Source organism: Corvus hawaiiensis, chromosome 28 (assembly GCF_020740725.1).
Source record: "Corvus hawaiiensis isolate bCorHaw1 chromosome 28, bCorHaw1.pri.cur, whole genome shotgun sequence".
Classification (NCBI taxonomy): Eukaryota; Metazoa; Chordata; class Aves; order Passeriformes; family Corvidae; genus Corvus; species Corvus hawaiiensis.
The window spans coordinates 7000262-7025557 of record NC_063240.1 but is presented as its reverse complement, the minus strand read 5'-3'; the positions used below and the strand labels follow the sequence as shown (position 1 = coordinate 7025557).

Sequence of the window (25296 nt, the reverse complement as noted above, 5' to 3'; positions counted from 1 at the left end):
TACACCAAATAGTGTAGCTGTAAAGCAGTGAAAACTAGCAACCATATATTTGTATTTTGAGAGAAATTAGGGCTGTTATGGTTGCTCTAGACAGGCTTCCTACAGGAACTGGGTGGATAATTTCGCTGGGTGCTTCATGCATCAGAGCTCTGACCATCTGCTGAAGGGAACATACCTTTTAACAACATGTCTCGTTTTGGCTCCGTGCCTCCGGGGCCACCTCCCTGCAACAGGCACTATTTCAGTGCTTAATTACACTTACTGTTAAAAAAGGACAACTTATTTTTAGTGCCTGTCTTTCCAATATCAGCTGGTGGCCACTGAATATTCCGCTGCCTGTGTGTGCCCATGGGAAGCAGTGTGTTTAAATCAGCCGGGGAATTATGTAGGCCATTGTAGCTGATGGCCCAGAGTGGACCTAAGCTGTCTTGGATTTAAAAAAAAAAAATTATTCATGTGTGAACAAACAAATGAAGGGGAATAGGAACAACTGATACTTCAGCTTAACCTAGTTTTCTCCTTTTGGCACTGGCTGGCACACTCAGGGCTTTGGCTCACCTACTTTTTTACTATCAGTAGTAGAAATGATAACACTTGCAATTTTAGCATGCAAATTATGACTGGGTAATACAATAAACATTTTTCTTAAGTATCATTTTTGTTTACAGCTTTTTCTTGCGACTGCAAAAGAATATCACCCTGTCCTTCCAAAAAGGCTCAATTAAGTGGCTGATTATGTCTTTCCACTCTTCCACACTCACATTTTCCCCCACTGATTTTTGGCCCAACTGTAGCAAAGTGGTACCTGTAAAAGTCCATTCTGGGGCACAAAAGACCATTCATTTATTCCTGGAAGACTTGAAGGGGTGGACTCTTATTTTTAAATTTACCTGCCCTTCCTTTGCATATGAATTTACCTGGATAAATTCATTTAGACCATGACAACAGCTTGCTGAAAAGATCAGGCTCTTGCTGATAGCTCTGAGCACGCTGCTCTCGTGTCCTCCCATGGCCAGATAAACATGAACATCTGCACTGCCATTGTAAAAACAGCAATAAGGATACGAATGGAACTGGGGGGAGAACTGGGACAAAGCTCCAGTGCTCACATCCTCCTGAAAAACTCTCCCCAGGACCTCTCTCTGAAGGCAGACACTTGGATGGCTTTGAGAACCTGAGTTAAGAGATCATTTTGAGGGAGTTGCTGATATTTCCCCAAATACGCCCATCCCTAAAGAAGCCAGTGTAGGATTTCACAGCACACCAGGTGTTCAGGCCAGGCGTGGGCTTTTGGGGAACTTATGAGGGGAAAAAAATGGGGCAACGCTGAGGACTGAAACTCAGGTCATGGAATCATGGAATACCCCGAGCTGGAAGGGTCCCACAAGGATCATCAGTCCAACTCCAGGCCCTACACAGGACACCCCAACAATCGGGAAGGTCCCCCCTGAGCCTCCTTTTCTCCAGGCTGAGCCCTCTCAGCTCCCTCAGTCACTCCTGGTGCTCCAGACCCTTCCCCAGCTCTGTTCCCTTCCCTGGACACGCTCCAGCCCCTCAATATCCTTCTTGCCCTGAGAGGTCCAAAGCTTGTCACCCCTTTGTCTCATAACCAGTTGTGGTTAAAGACCAGTTTCCCGGGGCACATGGCTGTGGTGTGGCCGAGCTCATTTCTGCACAGGCCGTGTGTGACTTCTCTGTCCCCTGCTGACCATGCCGCCCCTTTTATGCCTCAGCATCACGTGCTGGTGGAGTGTCTGCCCCTCCACTATCCCCACGCACACACCCCCCGTGTCCCAGCACCCACCAACTCCCAGCATCTGTGCCACTTGCTTGGCCTCTTTTCCTTTATGCTGCTCCCCTCCACCGTTGTGTGACAGCTATTGTGTGGTCCCTGCCACACAAAAGCCAGCCTGACCTAATTTAAATCAGTGCTATTGAAGCCGTTCTTGTTTTATCTCCTGGCACAAGGGCTGTGCTCCCCATTTCAGAGGCAGAAGAAATGAATGGCTAATTGAGGGGGTATTGTGCACGGCAGCGTTGTCTCCTGGCCCTGATTGTCAGCTCTCCTGCTCCACAGTGCTTCCAGCTCCCCTCTTGGAACAGCCACGCAGGCTTTGGGAGCGGAGGGAGGAAAAGGGAAGAATGGGACTGTGCAGCCAGCGCAGCGTGTCAGGGAAACAAAGCCGAGCATGGCCGCTGGTGAGAGCTGGGGGAGGGCTCCTCGCTCAGAAAGGGCAGATGCTGGTGATAATAGAAGAGAATATCCAGCCTTCACCTCAGATGAGCCCCCGGGTTCTTTTTTCCCCTGCGACAGTTCTTTCTCGTGCTCTGGGGACTGTCCGTGAGGGCTCCCACACCCAGCAGCGCCACACGGGTGGGAAGTGCTGGAAGCGGAGGAAGAGGGATAGGTCAGGGGCTGGAAGGGAGACCGAAATGCTGCAGGATCTTTGTCCTGCGGGCAAAGTTTGAGCCGTCCATGACAATGGACCTTTGTCGGAAAAGCCAGAACATCCCCGGGAGCCATTCCAGCAAGCGGGAAGCAGCGGGAAGAGGCGGCTTTGTCTGTGCCCCCAAAGCCAGCGCTGCCCACGCCAGGAGCACCCAGAGAGAGCCCAGGACTCGGTGTCTCTCAGGGCTCCCAGAGCTGCCAGAACCAGGGACCACCGCGGGATCCGTGTGGGTCTGGGAGCTCACACCGACAGCACGATGTCTTTCATGGAATTCCTGCCTCTGCTTCCCACAGGTACCTTCCAAGAGCTTCCTCCCTGGCGCTGTGTGCTCTGCAGCTCCTTTCTCCACCCATCGCCAGGCTGAAAGAGGGCTGCGGAAGAAAACAAAACCCAAAGCATTTGAATCTTTTCATGGATGGTCTTGGGTCACTCACAGATCCACTTGCCCTGCTCGAGGGAGGGGACCTTGCCCCCCGCTATTGATCAGCTCTGCCCCGGCACATTCAGCTGATGCTCGGTGCAAAGGTTGGTACCAGTCCTCTGTGCAGCTCTGCCAGCTGCAGGCAAAAAGAATTTCACTCCGGGATGTTTAACAACAACACGAAGCAAACAAGTCCCGAGACATCAGGTTTGTCACGGACTTGGATGTAACATTATAATCCTTATCATAAATCAGATCAGAATAAAGCACTGGCAAGCCCTGAAGTTAAAGGACATGTGACAACCTCTTCTCTATCCCTTTTAGCCCCAAATCAAAAGATCAGCTACGAAACTGTAAAACGAAATTGTAAAATTAAAAGTAGATTTTATTAAGAGCAAGTGTTATTAAAAGTGAGGTTCTTTTTGCTTTCATCTGGGTTTATGATTCATTTCTCCCTTCTAAGCTTTTTTCTGCAGCCAGCAGAGCATAAAATACACTTCAACAAAGAAAACAAAACAGGAAAAAATAATTCTCATGTTACGACCTGATTCCAAGGGCTGAGGTTTCACCAGAAAGAGAAGGATCGCCATTAACAGTGTAGTAGGGTAAGAGGAACAAACTTATAACTATCTGGAATTGTCAGCTCTTGACTGAGGATGTTGAGGCCCTGGAATGGAATTCCCAGAGCAGCCGTGGCTGCCCCATCCCTGGCAGTGTCCCAGCCCAGGCTGGACAGGGCTTGGAGTACCCCGGGGCCTTGGAAGCTGTCCCTGCCCATGGCAGGGGGTGGAATGAGATGAGATTTAAAGTCCTTCAATTCAAACCAGTCTGGCATCCTGTGAATCTGTGATTGTCAACAGGTCTGTCCTTGGGGGACGTTCCTCTTCCAGCCCCTGTCCCCTGGGCCAGGCGGGTCCTGTCCCTCCCGGGCGGCTCTCCAGGGAGCTCCACTCCCTGTCGCCACTATTCTACCGACATCTGGTGGCAGCTGCCTTAGGGAAAAGAGGCATTTCTTCAGCAGCGCCCTGCGCCCCCTCAGCCCTCCCTGTGGGACTGTGTCCTCTCTGAGGGGATCCCCGAAACACTGCCCGGGCCACGCACCTCAGCCGCCTCCTGAGACCAGCGGGGCTCTAGGAACTCCAATTAGTCATTAATGATAAGCACTGGGGATCCCGCGCGGCGCTTCTCGGGGTTTGCGGGCGGTTTATTTTGAGGTTGCCGTGAGGGAGATCGGCGTCGCCTCAGCCGCCATGGTGGGAACATCCTCCACCCTACGGGAAAAGCAGCCACGGCGGGTTTCCGTAGTGTAGCGGTTATCACGTTCGCCTCACACGCGAAAGGTCCCCGGTTCGATCCCGGGCGGAAACAGGTGTTTTTGCTTTTAGGTTCTAAGTGGTGGCTTTCTGCGGCGCTTTATTTCGGTGCTGCTTTGGTTTTTCTTGTTTGTTTGTAGGGGCGTGTTTAAGGCGGGTTTTTAAAATTCGGATTCATTTATTTCCCTGCCGTCTCCTGACCACTCGAGGCCTCCACCGAGCGCTGGGAAGAGAAGTAACCGGCACCGTGCGCCGCATGACTGAGCAACGTCCGCTCCCGCCGGGGCTCACAGCGGGCACAGCGCAGGCGGGGGGGCGCTCCGCGCGCCGGTGCATCTCAGCTCGGTTCGGATCGGTGAGAAACGGGGGAAAAAAATAATACGAGAAAGGAAAAACGAAGCTGCGTTGGCCGGGAATCGAACCCGGGTCAACTGCTTGGAAGGCAGCTATGCTAACCACTATACCACCAACGCCCGCTGACAGCCTCTTCCCCGGCTTCCCTCAGCAACAGCACCCAGCGGGACCCAACCATTCTCCCGAAGCACGGGATAGGGTACAACGAGAGATGAGAACGGCTCTACAGCCGCCCCACGACGGCAATAAATGCTTAATTAGGGACCCATCTCTAGGGCGAGGGGAGGAAGAATCTTCTCTCCGTGCTTTTTTACCCTGTATCAGCCTCAATTCTCTCTGTGTCCCCCCTCTCCATGGAGACGTTGCAACGGACTGCCCAGGGAGGCGGCAGACTCACTGTCCCTGGAGGTGTTTAAGGACAGACTCAGCTCCATGGTCTGGATGACAAGGCGGCTGTCGGTCACCGGTTGGACTCGATGACCTCAGAGGTCTTTTCCAACCTAATCTATTCTGTGTGATTCTGCGACAGCTCCGTACTCCCGCAGGCATCTCCCCCCGCCGCAGCGGCAGTGGTTCCTCCCGTGCCGCCGGGGCGCGCTCCCGCCGCGCGCGCTCCCGCCACTTCCGCCGCCGGGTGAGAGGTCGCGCCGTGGCCGCCGCCGCCCCCGCGCCCCCGTTTCCGGGGCTGCCCCGCGCCCGGGACATGGAGCGGCACTGACGGAGCCGCCGCCGCCCCCTCCCTCCCCCGCCCGCGAGCCGCCCCCACCCCCGCCCGGCACGGGGAGGTCGCCGCGCCCCGCGGTGAGTGAGGAGGGGAGCGGGGGATGGCGGGGAGCGGGGTCCCGCCCCGGTACGGGTAGGGCTGGGTGGGGCCCACGCCTGTGCGGGGCGGCTGGGCCGGGCGGGGAGCGTTTGCCCGCTCCGTGGGCCGCATCCCCGCTGCCCTGGGCTGGGGGTGCCCGAGGGGCCGGGGGGAGGTGTTTGCCCCCCTCCGTGGGCTGTTTTTCCCCCAGGGGTGGGGGCGGCCTCCCCTCGCCCCGGGGGGCGTTTGCTCGCCCGGGTTCGCCCCCAGGCCTGGCCCTCGGGGTCGTTTGCAGTTCATTCCCCCCATATGCTGCCCATGGATGGGGCGATGGGGGGCACCCCCTGCCCTTGGAAGGGGGTCCCGTCTCCCCCCAGCAGCCGCTGCTCTGCCCAGGCGGGTGAGGGGCTGCTCGCTCCTCTTCTTCCACGGCAAAGAGCCGCCTGCAGCGGTCAGGGAGATGGGGGCCACGGGATGCTCCGTCCCCGGGGATTCCCCCTCTCCTGCTGTCCCAAATCCCGGCCTTTCCTTTGCACCAAGGGCAGAGCTCCCGGCAAGAGCTGCAGAGGGACACGGGCTGCTGGCAGCCTTTGCCAGAGCTCATCCCTCTCGGGAGAAATTCCCACAGGTTCATCCCCCTCTCAGTTGCTTTAATTTTTGGAGATCTTAAAGCTCCCGGCCACGACAGGGACATGTTGTAAGGGCTCCTGTAGGTGACTGTGTTCCTGTGTTCCATTGGCTCTTCCCGAATGATTCACCCTGGTTCCTGATCTCTTTTGTCTATTTTGCTCAGGTTCTTTTTTTTTTTCCCTGGTCCAAGATTTTACTGTTCCTTCCCTCTGTGAAATGCATGATCTGGGCTGGGTGCAATGAGGGTTAAGATGTTCCTCAGAATCATTAAAATCACAGAACAGCCGGGCCTGGCAGGACCTTGGGAAGTCTCTGGTCCAACCCCCTGCTTAAGGCAGGCTCAGCTGGGAGATCAGACCAGGTTACTCAGCATTCCTGAGCATCGCTCCTGCTGCCCTTCATGCCTGCATCAAAAACTGCCCTGAAATTACTGGCTGCTGCTGCTGCTTCCTCTCTCTCTGCTCTCCTCTGCAGCTGAGGAGTTTCTTTGTGATGCTTTGTCTCCCGGTCCCCTCTGAGTGTGGTTTTGGTGGAGAAATGGCTGTTGGGGGAGAGCAGGAGCCTCGATAAAAGGCAGTGATGGGTCTGGAGTGTGTCTGTGACTCAGAGCTAAAGACCTTTGTACTTGGGGAGAGAGGATGACAGTGAAGCACCTTCCTGTGCTCCTGGTGTGGGGAGTCGGGGTTCCTCGTGGCAGCAGGGCTGAGGCACAGGGAAGCAGCAGTCAGGCTTGGAAGATAAATGTGTTTTTTATGTCCCAGGTGGGACTGTTACCCTCTGGCTGGCTCCTTATGGTGTGTCCTTTGTTTGACTCTTCCCTCTAAGTGTATGGACCAGGCCTCTGTTTTGTCAGTTTTTAGTACCTGATACTTGTAAGAATTTCAAGATTTTGGGAAGGGGGTGACAGAAAGGTTCAGTACTCAAGATTCTCGGATTTTAAGAAGAATTTTCTGGGAAAGAAAGAGGCACACCACAGAGTTCAGTGAGCCTCATTGTTCAGGTGAAGAAGTCTCTCAGATTTCTCAGGGCTGTTCAAATCCAGCCTGTGATGACAGAACAGATTTGGACCAAGGAATGAAACCCAAGGATTTATTTGTGCCTCCCCACTCAGCTGGAGATGTGACCTATGGAAGATGCTTTTATCCAGCACTTGTATGAAATCTCCTTTCTCCCCTCTTCCTCCCCAGTTTCCTGTCCTGCCCAGCTCTCTGAGTAGTTAATGCAGAAGATAAAGAGGGTTCGTCTGGAAAACGAGACTGCAGGAAGTTGGAGAAGGTACGTCCAGGTCCCTCCGGGGCCTCTGTGTGCTGTGGGACAGAGCAGCAATCACCTCTGGAGCTGGGACAGAGCAGCAATCACCTCTGCAGCAAGTGAGGGTTCTGAGAAATCCCAGCTGTACAGTCCTGCCCGGGGAGCTCTGTGTCAGGATCTGTGAGTCAGGAAGTGACTCAGGACAATAACTTGTTTCACTCACTTCCAGTTTCGAGCTCTACAGTTTTTTCCTGGTGCTGATTTCCCACCTGTGCTCATTGTCCTCTCCAGACTAACACCTTCCCCCAAAGGAGGGCTTGGTAGCTCCTCCACCTCACCTGGCAGGGCACAAATGGCATTAAAAGAGCCCCAAGGGGCAGCTCCATGTTCTGGGGAGTGGAGAGAGCAGTGTTCCTGCAACCGCTCTGAGTCATCTCAGTCTCTGCCTCAGCGTGGGGCAGAAGGGACAGGGCTTCTCCAGCAAGATGGAAATCTTGGATGTGCTATTGCTGCCTGTCTTAAGGTAGTTAATAACTGGTGTCTTGATCCAACTCACGTTTGAGTAATGTAATCCCAAAATCTACTCTGAGATAAGTTACTTCTTGTACTTGTTTACTTACGTATGTGTTGTTGCCAAATACTGGCTGCGTCTTTTTCCAGAGGTGGCTGTAGTGACAGAGGCAGAAATCTGAGTTTCTTTTTACTCTGTATCATGCCAGGACCTAGGTTTTAGGGGGTTTTTTTCCCTTCTAGTGGGAAGTATCTCTGCCCATGGCAGGGGTTTGGAATTAGATGATTTTTAAGGTCATTTCCAGTTCAAACCATTCTGTGATTTTGTGAGATTCCACCAGGCTCCAGCTGTGCCAGTGGCAATTCCCAGCTCTCTCACCTCACTTTGTGTGGTGGCTGCTTTGCTTGTCCTGCTTCCCCACTCCATTCTAGAGTCCAAATCACCAGGATGAGAACAGTACGAAGCTTAGAGCTGTGCTGTTCACATCATAAAGTCATGGCAGTACAGTTTGGAAGGGGCTCCAGACTCCAGTTCAGCTGGGGACAGGTACCAGTATCCCATTTGTGGACTGGTTTTAAAGGTTACATTTCCCCTGGTGAGGAGCCAGCCTGGCTGGGTGAGATGGATTCATCAGCTGGGTGAGAGTAACCCGAGGGGCCAGGCTTTGTGAGCCAAAGCCAGAGTATTTAATTGGCTGAGTTGACCTGCAGTGGGATGGGGTTGGGAGAACTGCACTCAGTTTATGGATTTTCATGGTCTTCCTGTCACTTGTTTCTGACAGGCAACACTTCTGCCTTCAGCTGTGGTTTTAGCTGCTGCAGTGGAGACCCTGGATACAGGCAGAGGCCACAGACACACTCACAGTCTTAGAACATCCCATCATGTTCGCTTTTGTGGTTTCACTTGGACTTCCTGGCTGCCTTTGATTGGAAAATACTCCTCTTTATCCATTTTCAAGCTGTGGATTCACTGCTGGGCAGTAGGCACCAGGAGTACCTACAGAGTTATTTTGGGAGCTTGTTCTTGTGTTACTATTGGCACATTTTGTACAATTTAGGGACTTAGGAGTCTGAGGAGATGTTACATTTTCAGCCCTTGTACAAGGCTGATTCTGTCTCCTTGGAGCAAAATTCTCTAAGCTAATTTTGTCCAGTAAACTGAAGTTCTTCTGAAATTCTCTGTAACATTCTTTCAGGTACCTCCAAAACCACTCAAATGTCCTCTTGGAGGGACATCCTGCTTCTCAAGTGGGGTGTCAGAAACTGGTTTCCCTAGTCCTCAGCTCATTCCTGCTTTGCAGTGGATGACATCACTGACCTTGGGCAAGTCTGTGGGCCCACCTCACGTCAAATTAACATTTGTGTTAATGCGGAGGCGGTTCTTGTCCTCTCCTTCCACACCTGCTCGCTTGGAAATCTCTGAGGAATGTGTGCTGCGTTTCTCAGGATACAGCCAGGGTCTGGTCCTGCTGCCTGCTCTCTCTTAGCTAAGCAGCTGCACTTTTCCTTCCTGTTTTCCCATCTCTCTTACTTCATTCCTGGCCTCAGTATCTCCTCAGGTGAGTTGCTGTGCTTGGGTTTGAACCTCTCTCCCCAAGCGATTTTCCTTTGGGATAGGAAGGGGATTCCTCTTCTGTGGTCTCACGGGGCAGGAGTTTATGTGCCTTTATGATAGGTCATAGCTTTGATGACATATCTATCCAAATTCCTGGAGTGGTTTTCCTTTGAGTCAAGCTGCTTGTTGTCTGCACGAGAATCTGCTGCTTGTGCTTCCTTTAACAGCTTATTCCTAGAGCCAGTCCTGGGAGAGGGAGTTTTCTGAGGTCAATATCTTCATTTACAGGATTCAATATGTTTAAAATGTAATCCTTGAGTGCAGAGAATCCTAGGATCTGTAGTTCAAGGAGCACCTGCTTGATTTTAAGGCTTAATTCTCTCCCTCTACTCCTCCCTCAGTTTTTTGCCCAGTTCTGAAGGGGAAGCGAGGATGACTGCAGTGGACACGCTCTCGGACAGCTCCGAAGTGGTTGAGATGGAAGATGTGCCTTCCCAATTCCAGGTGCAAAAGCATTCTTGGGATGGGCTGCGTGACATTATTCACAGCAGCAGGAAGTACTCGGGCATGATAGTGAACAAAGCTCCCCATGATTTCCAGTTTGTCCGGAAAACAGAGGAGTCCAGCCCGCACTCTCACCGCCTCTATTACCTGGGTAAGCCTCCGTGCCAGCATCTGGGGGGGGCGTGGGGCTCTTCCAAACTCAACAGGCAAGGGAAGGCGTGGGAGGGATCTCCCTTTACAGGATGGGAGATTGGGTAATGTGGCTCAAGGCTTGCAGGATCTTCCGCAAAGCCTGGGGCTCGCCAGTCCCAGACAGGCTTCGCACACAGGGCTTCCGCTGTGGCAAGGGGAAGTGTTGGCCCCCCAGCACTTCTGTGTCCCTTGTCACACAGGGGATGGGGAAGTTCAAGGGATGTTCCTCACGCTCAGGACTGTCTTGTGCCTCTGTAGCTAGGGAGAAATGGGATTTACTTGCTTCAGTAACCAGACTGACTTTCCAAGAAATTTGCTGTGAGTAATGTCTAATTATATGTTGCAACATATTAATGGCAGGATGGTGGTGTCTCCTGCTTTATTAAGTGTCGTGAAGGTAGGATTGCTTTCAAGAGCAGGGACGAAAATTGAGGTGGGAATGAGCTGTTCCTGGCATTTGCATGGAAATATCCCTCTCCTTCAGTGGGACTGAAAGCAGAATTCCGTGTTGTAGAGGTCCCTCGTTACAGTTGGAGCCACAATGTAATTAGTGACAGAGTTGTTGGATTTTAGTAACTGGATAATTTTGTGGCTGGTAACATGGGAAGCTTTATAGACTATAAAGAGTTTGTTGTGCTTTGGGGCATGAGCTGATCGTTACTGGGCCAGTAAAAATTGCCTGATGTGCAACTCTGTGCAGTGACTGCTGCCCTGAAGTGACCTTGCTGTTCTTCCTTCTTTTTCCAGGTTTTGAGTGTAGGTCACTGTAGGATGCTGGATTTGAGGGACTGATTTGTTTTGTCATTAAGCAGCTCCTGTGTGCCAGTGACTTGATTTGTGTAGTTCTCATAAATTCTTGGGACACAAGTGCTGCTCTGAAGGGCAGTATCCAGAGCTGGCATATTTTTCTTGTCAAGTCTGAGCAGTGAGGGTTGATTTAAAGCTTGAATGTATTTCCAGTTCACTTTGATACTGGTTTTTGATCTAGATGATTAAAGAACTAAGTGGCTAATTTTAAATTTTTTTAATGTTCTGTTGTATGAAATGGCAACCAAACCAGCTACTGGGTGGTTGGTGTTCTGCCAGGGTGTGACTGTTCCAGGAGCCAGAACCAGGAACTGAGGATACACAAGTGCCTTTTCAGTGTTTCCTTCCTTAAGGAATTGTACAGGGCTTAGAGCTCAGTTAAGATCAGTATCAGCCAGGTAATCCCAGAGTACCTCTTCTCATATGTCCCCAATAAAGGGTAAATGCTGATTTAAATGCTGATTTTTTTTGCCATAATAATGGACACTCCCAGGGATGGGGCAGCCACATCTTCTCTGGGCAACCTGTAAGTTCACAAGTGTTTAACTCAGTTTGCTGTTACTGCCCCAGCACTAAATAACATTTTAAAGTGTTTAAATTAAACTGAGGAGTAGATGGAGACTCCTGATGAACTTTGCTGTAGAGTTGAATACTTCACTTGGAAGCAAAGCAAACTGTCTTTTGGGGAGGAAGGCAGTATTTTCCTTGTAAATGCCAATTGATTCTAGTCAGCCTGAGGTCACTGGAGAAAGTTCTAACACAAGGGGAAGGGAAGTCCAGGTCACAGTTGCCTGGGTGTCAGATATGTGTGCCCAGAGTCATTTGTTCCTCTCTGCAGTTTTTCCTGTTTGGCCATCTTCAATCATTCCTGGGCCATCCCCACAGAGTTTTATGTTGTATCGTAGCAGATGCTGCTTATGTTAAACACCACATGCTCAGCACTTTGGTGTTCCTGTATCTCTGAGGATTAGATCCTCACATATCACTCTGCTTACCGAGCACTTATTAATATTTCAGTTTTAATTTGAAGTAACTGTACTGCTGGGTCAGCCAGCTCAGAAATCTCTCTGTTCTGCCCAGAACATGTGCAGAGTAGGCAGTATCAGGGCACATATCCCTGTGTGAATTTCTGATCCAGGGAGTCTCTATAGCATAAGTAGAGGGCAAGTTCATGGTCTTTGTTTTTGTGGAAACTGTCAAAATCACGTGTCAGGATATTTGATGGTTGTTTTGGAAGTTGGATGAAGGCCAGGAGCTTATTTGATAACCACAGTCAAAGGCTTATGTAAAATGACAAGGTCTTTTGACTGTAGGATACTGTTTCACATTTGAATGGGCTCTCTGGAGCTTCCAAGCTTTTCCTTCCCCCCTTGCAAGCTGCTGCCTTGGCCTGAATGAGGTCCCTGTAGCAAATTTCTGGATGAGAAATGTGGAGAGTAATGTTGAGTCACCCATTCAGGGAGTGGTGCTTTTAGAGTGGATCTGGGGCACGGAGGACAGGCACAGAGGGGAAAGTTGGACCTGATACGTTCTGGAGAGGTGAGTTAGTGTTAAATCTTGCTTAGGAAAAATTCCAAACAGATGAGTATCTAAGTGCTTTAGATGTTATTCTGGGATTGATCTGGGAGCTGCTTGGGAAGGAATGTGGATAAAGGCCTCTGGGCAGCCCCAGCCCCTCTGTTTCCAGACTCCTGTTTGAATTTGCTCGTGGGCCTCCTGGCTAACCCATCTTAAGTAGGGTGATGCTTTTGTCCTCCTAATAGGAATGCCATACGGTAGCAGAGAGAATTCCCTTCTTTACTCAGAGATTCCCAAAAAGGTACGGAAGGAGGCCTTGCTGCTCTTGTCCTGGAAACAGATGCTGGATCACTTTCAGGTGAGTCAGAGTGGGAAGAGCCTGGGTTGCCAGTGCTTGGGGAAACTGGGTGGTGCTGTGGGGCTGCTGTGGTGGGGACACCTGTGTGGTGTCTGTCATCTTTCCTGCTTTTAAAAAGTTGGGAAAGTTGAGTTTAAATTGCTGCTTCTGCCTTACACTGTTGTGAGTAAACCAGAACAGGAGGGAATTTTCCCCTCCCTGGTTTCAGTACCTTCATGTCCTTTGTCACTGACAGCATTGGAGGGTGTTGGTCTTTTCTCCCCTACTTAAAAAGTTCCTGGTGGAACAGAATTTCTGTCTTGACCCTATCTGGGCTGTGAGTTCTCTCCAGGGTAATTCAAGATCCCGGAAGAACTTTTGTTTGCAGTGTCTGACATGGAAACTGTTTGTGAAGGCTGCAGATAACGTCATTAAGTTAATTGGTTACATCTATCTGCATAAGCAGAGCAAGTGCAGCTGTTCTCAGTTCATGCTAAAGTGCCAACTGCAGAACTGAGAGATTCACAGCTCAGCCCTCCTGCAGAGGGAAGTTTGGGGGGGTGTGGTGGGTTTAGGCCTCCTGGACCCCACAGCTGTAGCCTGGAGTACAGGAACTGGGGACCCTGACAGTGCTGCCTGTTTGAGCTGGGGTGTTGTAACAGGCTCAGAGCACTCCTGTGACCATTCCTCTCCTTGCAGATCCTTTCAGATATTCCTTTCCTTCAATTCTAGGCAACCCCTCACCATGGGATGTATTCCAGAGAAGAGGAGCTCTTGAGGGAGCGCAAGAGACTGGGTGTCTTTGGGATAACATCTTACGATTTCCACAGTGAGAGCGGCCTGTTCCTCTTCCAGGCCAGCAACAGCCTCTTCCATTGTCGAGATGGGGGCAAGAATGGCTTCATGGTGAGTCTGGCGGGACTTGGTGGATATCACCTCAAAGGGCCTTGATGGTTTGGAGTGGAGATGGCTGCACATGGAATCCCAGGCTGGATGGAGTTGGAAGGGACCTTAAAGCCCATCCCAGTGCCACCCCTGCCATGGGCAGGGACACCTCCCACTGTCCCAGGTTGCTCCAAGCCCCGTCCAACCTGGCCTTGGACACTTCCAGGGATGGGGCAGCCACACCTTCTCTGACCACCCTGTGCTCACACCAAGTCACCTCCCCACCCTCACAGGAGGTTCTCCTGGAGCCCTTTTAGGCCCTGGGAGGGGCTCTAAGGTCTCCTCAGATCCTTCTCTTCTCTGGTGAACACCCCCAGCTCTCCCAGCCTGACTGCAGAGCAGAGAGGCTCCAGCCCTTAGAGCATCTCCGTGGCTCCTCTGAACCTGCTCTAGCAGGTCCACATCTTCCACATCTTCATCTGTTTGGTTATGGTGGTTTCTCTTGTGTCCTGTCAGGGCCACATTTGCCATCATCCCGTGGGCTGTGCTGTATCTCTGATTTAGGCTTTTTCCCTGCAGAGCTGGGAGCTGATGTGGCACCCAGCTCTGTGTGTGTCTCTTGCCGTAGGTGTCTCCAATGAAGCCTCTGGAGATCAAGACTCAGTGCACGGGGCCACGGATGGATCCCAAAATCTGCCCTGCTGACCCAGCCTTCTTCTCCTTCATTAACAACAACGACCTGTGGGTGGCAAACATCGAGACGGGCGAGGAGAGGCGGATGACGTACTGCCATAAAGGTAGCGGGGCTTCTTCCAGCTCCAGAAGGGAATTCCTGCTGAGGAATCTGGCCTGCAACACCCACACTCCTGGCTTATTTCTTACAAGTGCATTTGTCTTTTGGGTCAGCATTTTCCAAGGAGATGGAAATGCAAAATGCAAATGCTGTCTCATCTTTGTTCCTCTCCAGGCTTATCCAATGTTCTGGATGACCCCAAGTCTGCTGGTGTAGCCACTTTTGTCATTCAGGAGGAGTTTGATCGGTTCACGGGCTATTGGTGGTGTCCCACAGCTTCCACAGAAGGTCAGTCACTGTTCTGCTCATGAAATCCTGGCGTTGTGACTGCTGCCTTCCTGCTAGGAATGACACTCTGAGCATGATTTTCCTTTGGCCTGGGTTTGGGTTGTTTCTGGGGAGATCACCTGAAAGAACAAAGCACTGAGGGGATTATAACTGTGGAGTGTTTGCAGGTGGTCACTAGGAGCTGGGGCTGTACAGGTGTTCCCTCTGCACTGGTGCTCCAGGCAGTCCAGGAACAGCAGGAAATGTTGTTGCAAACATTCCTGCTCTCTGTCCCAGGTTCAGAGGATTTGAAAACACTGCGGATCTTGTATGAGGAAGTGGATGAGTCAGAGGTGGAGATAATTCATGTTCCTTCACCTGCCTTAGAGGAGAGAAAAACAGATTCCTATCGGTACCCCAGGACAGGTGAGTGAAACATGTGGGGCTGCTGAGGCAGCTCTGGACTCCAGCTGGAATCAGCAGTGGAACTGAGGCTATGAACTTTGCATCACTAATCTGGGTACTTACTAGGATGTAGAAACTGGTTGTAAATGTTGAGACCTAATTGACTCTCCGATCCCAAAATGTGCTGCAAGAAAGGCTGAACTTTAAATCCCAGCCCTAAATGAAAGGATTGCTGAGGAAGTGGAATATATCCGGTGGTATATTGTGGAATACATTCTGAATCCCATCTTGCCTCTCCCCCTGGGAACATGCACAGCCAACTAGGGAAGGCAAAGCAAACTGTTCCCATTCCCAGAATGACTCTGGTGTTTGCTTACATACATATTTGATATTTTTAAATTCACACAGAGCCATTTCAGTAGGACCAGGGGCAGTTCTCCTTTAGAAGCTGTATTTTGTGTAACCACAGAATGTTCAACTTGATTGTCTTGGTGTTTTTTCAATTCTTCTCTGCAGGCAGCAAAAACCCCAAGATTACATTAAAACTGGCAGAATTTAAAACAGACAGCAAGGGTAAGGTAAGTGATAACTCAGAAGGGGACATTGCACAGGAGGGTTTTTGAAGCTCCCGAGAATTAAAACAAGGTCACAGAGAAATCCTAAATAGTGTTAGTCTGGGTTTTTTTGTTCTCTTGTAATACCTGGTTCTCTAATGTGTTTATCCAAGAAACAGAAAGACTTGAAAATGCTGAAAAGAATCATTCTGGTGGAGATTCAGCTGGGAATGTGGAGGGAAGGGGGAAGTGGGGTTAGCCTGGTACACCATGGCAGAGACAGGAGGGCTGGAGCCAGGTCTAATCTGGGGCTTCAGTCCCTGCCTGTGTCCTTTCCCGTGGCTGAATGCCAAAATCATTTTGCTTTGAAGCCTGTTTTTCCCTTCTCTTCCTGCTCTTTGTAGCAAGGCTTGCTTCTCCTGGCCTGACCCTTACTGATGCCAGTAGCTAAACTTCCTTGTTGTCCCATCTCCCTGAGCTTCCCTGGGAGGAGGTGAGGAGCTCTGGTGCTCTGATTTGATGTCAGACCTTGGTTTTGCTGCAGATTGTGTGTGCTCAGGACAAAGAGCTGGTGCAACCCTTTGCTGCCTTGTTTCCCACTGTGGAGTACATTGCCCGTGCTGGATGGACCCGGGATGGCAAATAGTGAGTCCATTTTCCTCCCAAAATAAATTTCCCAAGGGCTCCTCTGGCTGCAGACCCTCCACATGCTTGTGTTGTGTTCATGACCTGTTTTAAAGCCCTGAGTGCCAAAACTGGCACATGAATATTTGGCTTCCTCAGTGCTGTAGCATCCTAAAAGTAGGAATGAAGCAGAGCAGAGTGACAGGCTGTGGGGTTTGTCCCAACCACAGAGTTAAATGACATTGATACATTAAGTGGGCAGTCCTGGGGAATTCTTTGGAGCTGAAGGTGTTTAACACAGGTGCAGTGTGCTTCCTGCTGAAAATGGGGGTGTTCTGTAGGCAGTTTTGTCTTTGTTCATTGCCACAGTTAGTGATCAAAGCCTGAATCCCAGGACAGGGGCAGGATCTGTGCTGCCACATCCTCCCTGCCGCGTGTCCAAGGGGAAGGATTGCTCTGGGGCTGGCCATGGCTCCAAATGGGATACGCAGTCTTGCCTGAAGAGTTACAGAATTCACCCCAATCTGACTGAAATTTTAAAGTTCTTAATTTTTCCCCCTCCCAAGCTTGCTTGGCTTAACTGGTGTGTGTGCAGATCAAGTTAGGGTGACTTGGCTGTCTTTGAAGGTGGCATTCTGTAACTCGTCATTAATTTTCTGCTCTGGAAGGGAAATTTAGAGAGCTTTCCAGCAGGTAATCCTGGAGGTGATTGTGATGTTCTGCACCAGAGCTTATCTAAATGTGCTGAATATCTCAGTTCCTGCAATCCTGCGGTGCTGGGGGAGAGCTGGCTCTTTTCAAACCTGTCTTGGATGACGAAGCTTCCCTGGATGCACTCGCAGGCCTTGGGGTGGCCGTGCTTTGCCATCTGTCATGCTGAGAGCCTGCAGTGCAGCACCACTTCCAGGGACTCTCCTTGGAGAGGAGCAGGGCTGGGGCTGAAGCGACTCCTTCCCCTGGCACTCGTGTTGGGTCTGTGCCTCTCTGTCAGAGCGCGAGGAGGAGGCTGCAGACGGAGCTCTTGGAGGGTGATCACTTGAGCTGGAGGAGAGCTGGAGCACAAACAGTTGTGCTTCCTGATGGAGGGATGTCCAAGGAGGAGTTCCATTCTGGAGACAGGGCTCTGTTAGCAGTGCTCCCTTGGAACAGGCGCTGGCAAATCTGTCAGACATCTCGTCTGAGCGATACCCCTGTGAAATACCAGAGCTGTCTGGCAGTACGTGTGTGTTGGCACAGCTTCCAGGGGATTAGAAAGCAGCAGTGATGAGAAAAGCTTTGCATTCAGATGCCCAAATCCTTTCTGCCAGCGGGGGGAAGAAAGGGATGCATGTTCTGGGTGTTGGAAAGGAACCTCTATTCTGTGGTACTGACATTCACCTCCGACTTCTTTCCCCAGTGCCTGGGCTATGTTCCTAGACAGACCTCAGCAGCGGCTCCAGCTAGTCCTTTTGCCTCCAGCACTCTTTATTCCAGTCCCAGAAAATGAGGAGCAGCGTGCTGAATTTGCCAAAACTGTGCCAGAAAATGTCCAGCCATTTGTGATCTATGAAGAAACCACTGATGTGTGGATAAATGTAAGAGGCTCAGGGCTGGGAGAACACAGGCTGCCCCTTCCTCCCCTCAGTTAACCATTCTCATGTTGATGGGTGTCCAGTTTAGTCCTTGCTCCAGCAGCTTTGCTACTCAGTAGCCCCAAATTTGGTGTTAAATCAGGGGTTTGATAAAACAAATCACTCACAGGTTTCTCATCTTGTGTGACAGGTTCATGACATCTTCTATCCTTTCATCCAGCCGGAGGGGGAGGAGGAAGAGCTCTGCTTTATCCGAGCCAACGAGTGCAAAACGGGGTTCTGTCACCTGTACAGGGTGACAGCAATCCTGAAGCCAGGCAGCCACGACTGGGTGCAGCCCTGTGTCCACAGTGAGGGTAAGGGCTGCAGCCCTGGGAGCTCCCCCTCTCGTTGGCCTGTGTTGTCCTTTTTGGAGGGCAGTCATTTATTCTCATGGCTTTTCTTGCAGATGATTTCAAATGTCCCATCAAGGAGGAGATTGCCCTGACTGGTGGGGAATGGGAGGTGCTGGCGAGGCACGGATCCAAGGTAGGGGTTATTTTTATTCTCTTGCAGTGTCTCAGCTCTGCATTGTCTGCCCCCAGTCCTGGCCTGAGTCCTCCCTTACGCCTGGGACCTGCTAGAACTGCTTAAGTTTCATTTTGTTGCTGTTTTTATTGCTGCCTGTGCTTTCCCCAGAAGTGCTGTAGGCCAGTGCACATGGATCTGATTGCCTTCTTAATCAGACTTCGGATTGCTCCTTAGGTAAATCCCAGGAGTGGGTCAGGCTATAAAAAAGGACACAAGTCTGAGGTTTAAGAGCAACAAAGAACCATTTTGTGGAGAAGCTGGGGACTGCTGCCTTTGCTGAGGCATTTTAACTCCAATGAGTTCTTGCAATGTGGAAATGTGTCCTGGCACTCGGAGTGAACTCTTGGTCTCCAGCTGATCCCTCAGCAGAGCCTTTAGGAAGAAGGCAGCTGGGGAATATAAAGCAATTTAGAATATGGAAAAGCTGTATCTGTTGTCGCTTGCAGAACAGCCAGAAATGAATTTTTATTAATCTTGTAGAAACCTAGTTTCATTTTTGCTTCAGGAATTAACTCTGAGTCTGATCTTTAACACTCCCAGGTGATTTCTGTCAAAATAAAGACCTTGTCTGTTCATTTCCAATTAATCTGGATTTTCACTTCTCGCTTTTTAAAAGAACAACAGCTCCAAGCTTTTGGTTTCTGCTGCTTTTCCTCAATCTGCAATTAACCTGCTGTCCCTCCCCATGTGGATTCTCACTGTACATGCTGTTGATTTTGGCCACAGCTCTTCCCTGCATGTGTTATGGCTAAAATTGTGTTAGCAGCAATTATTTTGATGCATTTGTTGCTCCACAGGGCTCTGCCTGGTTTTCCTGGCCAATTGGGTTAGATATGTTTTTCCCTTTGCTGTTCACAGGGGTCTTCAAACTGTGGGTTAGCCAGAAATAGCATTTGGAAACCGTAAGGTGGAAAAACAGTTCAGTTACTGTCGCTGGATCAATGCAGGATTTAAAAGCTGTCGCCTCTGTTCCTGCCTGACTGTGTGGTTTTTAGAAACAGCTTTATCTGGACAGTAAAAAACCTATTTTAATGTGTCTTAAAGTTTGGTGCTGAGAGTGTTAGACCTGTCCTCCCACAAATGGGAATTCATTACCATGGTGGCTGGAAAAAAGGTACCTGTACCCTCTAACCCAGCCATGCTTTGGCTGTGGCCAGGTGAGGGTCAGAAACAAGGGACAGGAGCAGAGGAAACAGCCTCACATTGCACCAGGGCGGGGTTTAGGTTGGAGATGGGGGAAATGGCTTCACTGGAAGGGTGGTCAGGCACTGGGACAGGCTGGCCAGGGCAGTGGGGAGGAGTCACCACCCCTGGAAGTGTTCAGAAAGGTGTGGATGTGGCACATGGGGACATGGGTTAGTGGTGAGCACAGTGCTGCTGGGTTAATGGTTGATTTTGGACAGATTTTCCAATGATTCCATGGTTCTGTAAGATGCCATATAAGCACAGAATCTTCCTTGCTAAGAGGATGGCTTCCTCTTAACCTGCAGGGAGCAAAGCCCAACTTTTTATGCCCATTAATAAGCAAATGCTTTGAGTCTTTAACAAAAAGGCTGAGGGACTGTTCTTTGTCGCTGCATTGTGTTGTCTGCAGTTCTCCAAGTGCTGTGTGTGTTCTCTGGCCCCTCAACCCCCTGCCCTGAGCATCCCATCATGGTCTGCATGTGTTCTGAGCTGGCTCTGCCCAGGGACAGACACATTGGGCTGGCAGAGGGGCAGAGCTTGTCCCTGTCTGTCCCTGAGCCCTCTCTCCCGGCACAGATCTGGGTCAATGAGGCCACCAAGCTGGTGTATTTCCAAGGCACAAAGGACACCCCGCTGGAGCACCACCTCTACGTGGTCAGCTACGAGGCTCCAGGGGAGATCATGCGACTCACCACTCCAGGCTTCTCCCACAGCTGCTCCATGAGCCAGGTTTGTTGTTTCTTGGATTCCCATCTCCTGACTGACAGGGATCCTAACTGGGAGTGGCAATGACTCGTGGCCAGTAACGAGTCCTGAGTGCTGCTTGAGGTGTGGGAGCTTTTCTGTGGGAAATGCAGGATCTCGTTCCCTAACTCTCCTGTCTCCCCTGCCAGAACTTTGACATGTTCATCAGCCACTACAGCAGTGTGAGCACTCCTCCCTGTGTGCACATCTACAAGCTCAGCGGCCCCGATGATGACCCACTCCACAAGCAGCCCAAGTTTTGGGCCAGCATGATGGAGGCAGCCAGTAAGTCCTGGGGAATGTGCCAGTGGGGTCTTTCAGTGGTAACACTCCCAGCAGTAGCCAAGAGTGATGGGGAGGAAGTGGTCTGAGTACCTTTGCTCTGAGGGAAGATGAATGATGTTATCTTGTGGGGGAGATACTTGTCATGGTCAGCTTGCCCAGGAAATGCTCTGTGGGCTTTTGAGGTGTTTCACACCTTGAGCAAAAATTGTGCTCAGGGATGTACAGAGTTTACACATGGACAAGGATGTGGTTTTAGCGCGGAGTCACCACACAGTTTGGGTGAGAAGGGACATTGAAGTTCGTCTTGTTTCCGTGCCCTGCCATGGGCAGGGACATCTTTCTGGGGCAGGTTGCACCAAGCCCCGTCCAACCTGGCCTTGAACACTTCCAGGGGGTTTTTTATTCATGGTTTGTCTGAAGAAGGAAGGAATGAGTCCCTGGAATGCAGTGGCTGCTCCGTTCTGCACTGCAGGTTTTAAAGGTTTAGGTACAGCTCACAGCAGCTGAATCCCTACTGCAAACACTTTCTGCCATCCCTCTTACTCTCTCCCACGCTGCTGTTGTGGCACGTGTGCCTTGTTGGAGAGCTCCCAGCTGGTGAGGTTTTCCTGTGGAATCCCTTCCCTGTGCAGGCAGGTGGAGGCTGTGTTTCCCAGGGAGAGGCTTTGCTAAGCCTTGGTGTGGTTTGGTGTTGAAGGAGCCCTGACCAGGGTCAGGTTTGGACAGAGGAGCTGGTTCAGGGGGTGGGAGGCAGAGCCTGCTCAGTCCCTCAGTGCTGTGTGTGACCCTCCTGCTGCAGGCTGTCCCCCAGACTACGTCCCCCCAGAGATCTTCCACTTCCACACCCAGTCGGACGTGGAGCTCTACGGAATGGTCTACAAACCTCACGATGTCCAGCCTGGCAAGAAGCATCCCACGGTGCTCTTTGTGTATGGAGGCCCTCAGGTAATAACCCAGGTGAACTGCTGGGGTCAGGGCTGGGGCTGCTGCCCAGGGCACAGCTCTGTCAGGCATGCATCAGGACTTGCACTTTGGGTAGCAGTGAACACTGTCGTGGAATCATGGAATGGTTTGGGTTGGAGTGACCTTAAAGCCCATCCAGTTCCACCCCTTCCATGGGCAGGGACACCTTCCACTGTTCCAGGTTACTCAGAGATCCAGCCTGGCCTTGAATGCCTTGAAGCAGCCACAGCTTCTCTGGGCAACCTGTGCCAGGGCCTCGCCACCATTACAGCAGAAAACTTCCTCCTAATAATCTAATCTAAACCTACTCTTTCAGTTTGTCCCTCTGTTTGACCTCTGCTTCAAACCTCAGATGACTTTTCCAGCATGTGGTTTGATTTCCATGGCTCTGGTAGCTCGATGAGTGGCTGCTGTCCAGCTCATGATCCTCCACTGGCACAGGAAGGCACTGGAAGGCAGCTGCCCAGCTCTGAAACTCTTCCTCCTTCCTTGTGCAGGTGCAGCTGGTGAACAACTCCTTCAAAGGTATCAAGTACCTGCGGCTGAACACGTTGGCATCCCTGGGCTACGCTGTGGTGGTGATTGATGGAAGGGGATCGTGCCAGCGAGGCCTCAAATTTGAAGGGGCCCTGAAAAACCAAATGGTAACATCCTCCTTGTGCTGGGGAATCTCTGGTCATTTGTCCTTCCTAAGGGTGGTGGCTGCTCGTTTCCTGTGTCACCATTGCCCATTCCTGCCTCAAGTTTCTAAATTTATCAAGTCCACTAACATGAGCCTCCCTGTTGCCTTTTAGGGTCAGGTGGAGATAGAGGACCAGGTGGAAGGTTTACATTATGTAGCAGAAAAATACGGGTTCATCGACTTGAGCCGGGTCGCCATCCACGGCTGGTCCTACGGGGGCTTTCTGTCCCTCATGGGGCTCATCTGTAAACCCAACGTCTTCAAGGTGAGCCTGCACGTGGGACTGGCACCTTTAGGACACTTGGCTCTCGCAGCTTCTGTCCCTCTTGGCAGCTGGAGTTGGCGTTTTGCCTTGTTTGTGGTGGACAGGTGGAAATGTCCCCCTGTCCTGCCTGCCTGGAGCTCCTGGCTCCAGTCCTGTGTCCTGCTGCAGCTCATCCCTGGCTGGGGCTGGAGGAGGATGGCTCTGGGACAGGCTGCTTCCCAGTGGAGGGCTGGGTCTGCCATACAGGGAGATGTTGATGTGCTATTCCCAGCCCAAGTCCCAGCAGAGTTTCTGGATCGTTCACAAGTCCTCCTTGCAAAGGGGAGGCCTTTAGTGCTGATGTGCAGGGATTTGCCCCATTGTGACCACAAGAGGAACAGCAGGAGGAGGAATCTGGGTTGTGTGTGGGATTGCTGAGGGGGAATCCTGATCTGAGTGACAGAACAGCCCAGAGCCTGCTTCTTCCTGCCTCTCCTGGGAAACGGATAACACTTGTGCTGTTGAGCAGGCGATAATGGAGGCTGTGTGCTGGCACCCCTCTGTTTGACAGATCGCTATAGCAGGTGCCCCTGTCACCGTGTGGATGGCCTACGACACCGGCTACACCGAGCGCTACATGGACGTCCCCGAGAACAACCAGCAGGGCTACGAGGCTGGCTCGGTGGCACTGCACGTGGAAAAGCTTCCCAACGAGTGAGTACCTGCCCCAGAGCTGCTCCTGCGCCTGCTCGGTGCCACCTCTGCTCAATCCCAAAGGAATTCAGGGGTTCTGGTCCACTTTGACTCGGCAGCAGCTGGGCCATGGCACCCCCAGCCCCTCTGCCAGGGAGGGCTCGAGGCCCACGGCCATGGCCTGGCACTGCTCTTGCTTGGGTTTGGCTTGTCCAGCTCTTTGCTCAGACCCTCTGCAGAGCTTTTATCTGGTATCTCGTCGTGTTTTCCATCTGGTTTCTCATCCTGTTTCTCTCCTTATCTCCACCCCATGTCCAGGCCAAATCGTTTGCTGATCCTCCATGGCTTTTTGGATGAAAATGTGCACTTTTTTCACACCAACTTCCTGGTGTCGCAGCTAATCCGGGCTGGAAAACCTTACCAGCTGCAGGTAGGAGGGACGGGAGTGGGGTGGGAAGGTCCCATAAATCTGGAGAAAGCTCCCTGCTGTGTGTTCTGGGGACGGGAGGAGATGGAGGCAGATATCCCACATCCTGTCATGATGCTGGTGACAGTGAACACCTCGCTGGAGTCGGACAGGAGGCCGGGAGGTGGCACTGTGGCTGTTCCATGGCTGGCAGATGTGGCATGTGCAGGCAGGGCTGCTGCCCTGGGGCCTGGAACTTTCCTTCTCCATGAGCTGTTCTGTCCTACTTGGCAGAGGTGGCTGCAGTGAGGGAGGGGTTCTGCTCCAGACCTTCCCTGGCACCCTCTTTGTCCACATGGAGACTGGATGGAGGGAACAGGGCTGAGGGGAGGGAGGTCTGTCCCTGCTGAGTGACCGATGCCCCGTGTCTGCCCCGGCACAGATCTACCCCAACGAGAGACACAGTATTCGGTGCCCTGAGTCAGGAGAGCACTACGAAATCACGCTGCTGCACTTTCTACAAGAATACCTCTGAGAGCACGAGCCTCTGCAAACTGGACACTGACAGCTCACCTGCCCCGTGCCCTCCCGTTCCCCAGCAGCGTCCAACCCAGAGCACAAGGGGCTGAGTGCCCACGTCGGGCTGGGGATCCCCCCAGGCCAGGGGGAAAAGCTGGAGGGCACCTTTCCTTTGGACAGTGCCACCTTCTCTCACTTTCCAAGCTGGAGGTCTGCCCCTGCTCGGCTGCTCATCCTCCTCCTCTCCTCCAGCCTGGCTGTTCAATGCTTTTTTTGCTGCTACTCCCTCTCTCCTGGGAATCAATGGACAGTGGTCTGTGTCCCGAGGCTGAGGTTTGTGTCCATCTCTCTCTCTCCCCAATCCTTTTCCCCTTCCACTGCACCTGTGCAGTTCCCAAACTCTTACCTGCAAGAACTCAGTGCCTGTGTTGGAAACGGAAGAGCCGAATCAGAAGCTGCCTTAAGCCAGGAGTGGGAGGGAAGAGACAACTACCTACTGCTCACCTGGGGAGCTGGTCTGTGTCCTGGCCCTGCTGCCACACTGGAGCCCTGGGAAGGGAAGAGAGCTCTACAGAAGCATGCAACACTAGTCTTTTTTTTTTATATATATATTTTCCAGTTTAAATTTGCAGAGCAGATGGAGGAAGTGGCCGGGGCCAGTAACGGCGTCCTCTGATCCTTCCTCTCATGGCCGCTCTCACACAGAGTTGTGCCAACAGGTAGCACTGGCAACTGGCTACAGCCAGAGCCTCTCTCCAGCGCACACAGCAGCATTTGGGTTTTTGCAACACAAGATGGATGATATTTATGCAAATCCTCCCTCCCTCCGTTCTCTGTGCCGCCTCCCAACCCCCCTCTCCTTCCCCGAGCTTTCCGATGTGCACTGAAATTGGCTGTGCTTCAGTTCTCTGCGGGTCAGTGACTGGTCCCCTTGCCCGTCTCTCCTGGTTTTTATTTACCTGGGCAACAGGAACTGCAGTTCTGGGGAGGGGGGATTGAGCAATCACACCTCAGGGGAGCACATGCCCCCCTCAAGCCAAGGGTTCTGCCAGGGGCAAAACGAAAACACAAACAAAACCCACCCAAATGAACCACGTTGACTTGCCCTGGAGTATTTTAAGTGCGTATTATGAAAAGAAAATATTTTTATGGATTCTTATTCTTTTATAATTATGAGTGTAAGATGTAGCGACTCATTAAAATATTGGAAAGAGACGTGGTGGCTGCTTTGGGGGGCGGGAGGAAACGGCAGCTGCTGCTAC

The 25296-nt window shown here is 51.6% G+C and overlaps 1 protein-coding gene and 2 non-coding genes across 5 annotated transcripts; 2 read left to right on the top strand and 1 right to left on the bottom strand.

The window, feature by feature from the left end:
• Positions 1-4166: 4166 nt before the first annotated feature.
• Positions 4167-4239, top strand: TRNAV-CAC. The gene has a single exon. It is a non-coding gene; the product is annotated as a tRNA-Val (tRNA).
• A 346-nt stretch (positions 4240-4585) lies between these two features.
• TRNAG-UCC lies at positions 4586-4657 on the bottom strand. Its single transcript has one exon. It is a non-coding gene; the product is annotated as a tRNA-Gly (tRNA).
• Positions 4658-5269: 612 nt separating this feature from the next.
• Positions 5270-25249, top strand: DPP9 (dipeptidyl peptidase 9). Of its 3 annotated transcripts, XM_048287614.1 has the most exons (21): positions 5270-5339; positions 7158-7245; positions 9688-9941; positions 12553-12665; positions 13377-13550; positions 14158-14326; positions 14497-14610; positions 14887-15015; positions 15511-15572; positions 16093-16193; positions 17569-17746; positions 17934-18099; positions 18192-18271; positions 20075-20227; positions 20392-20527; positions 21327-21472; positions 21988-22134; positions 22285-22437; positions 22988-23130; positions 23428-23539; positions 23958-25249. In XM_048287614.1, exons 2-21 carry the CDS (start codon positions 7190-7192, stop codon positions 24048-24050), a joined length of 2679 nt encoding a protein of 892 aa, XP_048143571.1. In that variant the 5' UTR covers positions 5270-5339; positions 7158-7189; the 3' UTR covers positions 24051-25249. The 3 variants fall into 3 exon arrangements, with proteins under 3 accessions (XP_048143571.1, XP_048143573.1, XP_048143572.1); XM_048287616.1 differs by lacking the exon at positions 7158-7245 and having other exon boundaries at positions 5312-5339; XM_048287615.1 differs by lacking the exons at positions 5270-5339; positions 7158-7245 and adding an exon at positions 9153-9290.
• Positions 25250-25296: the final 47 nt, after the last annotated feature.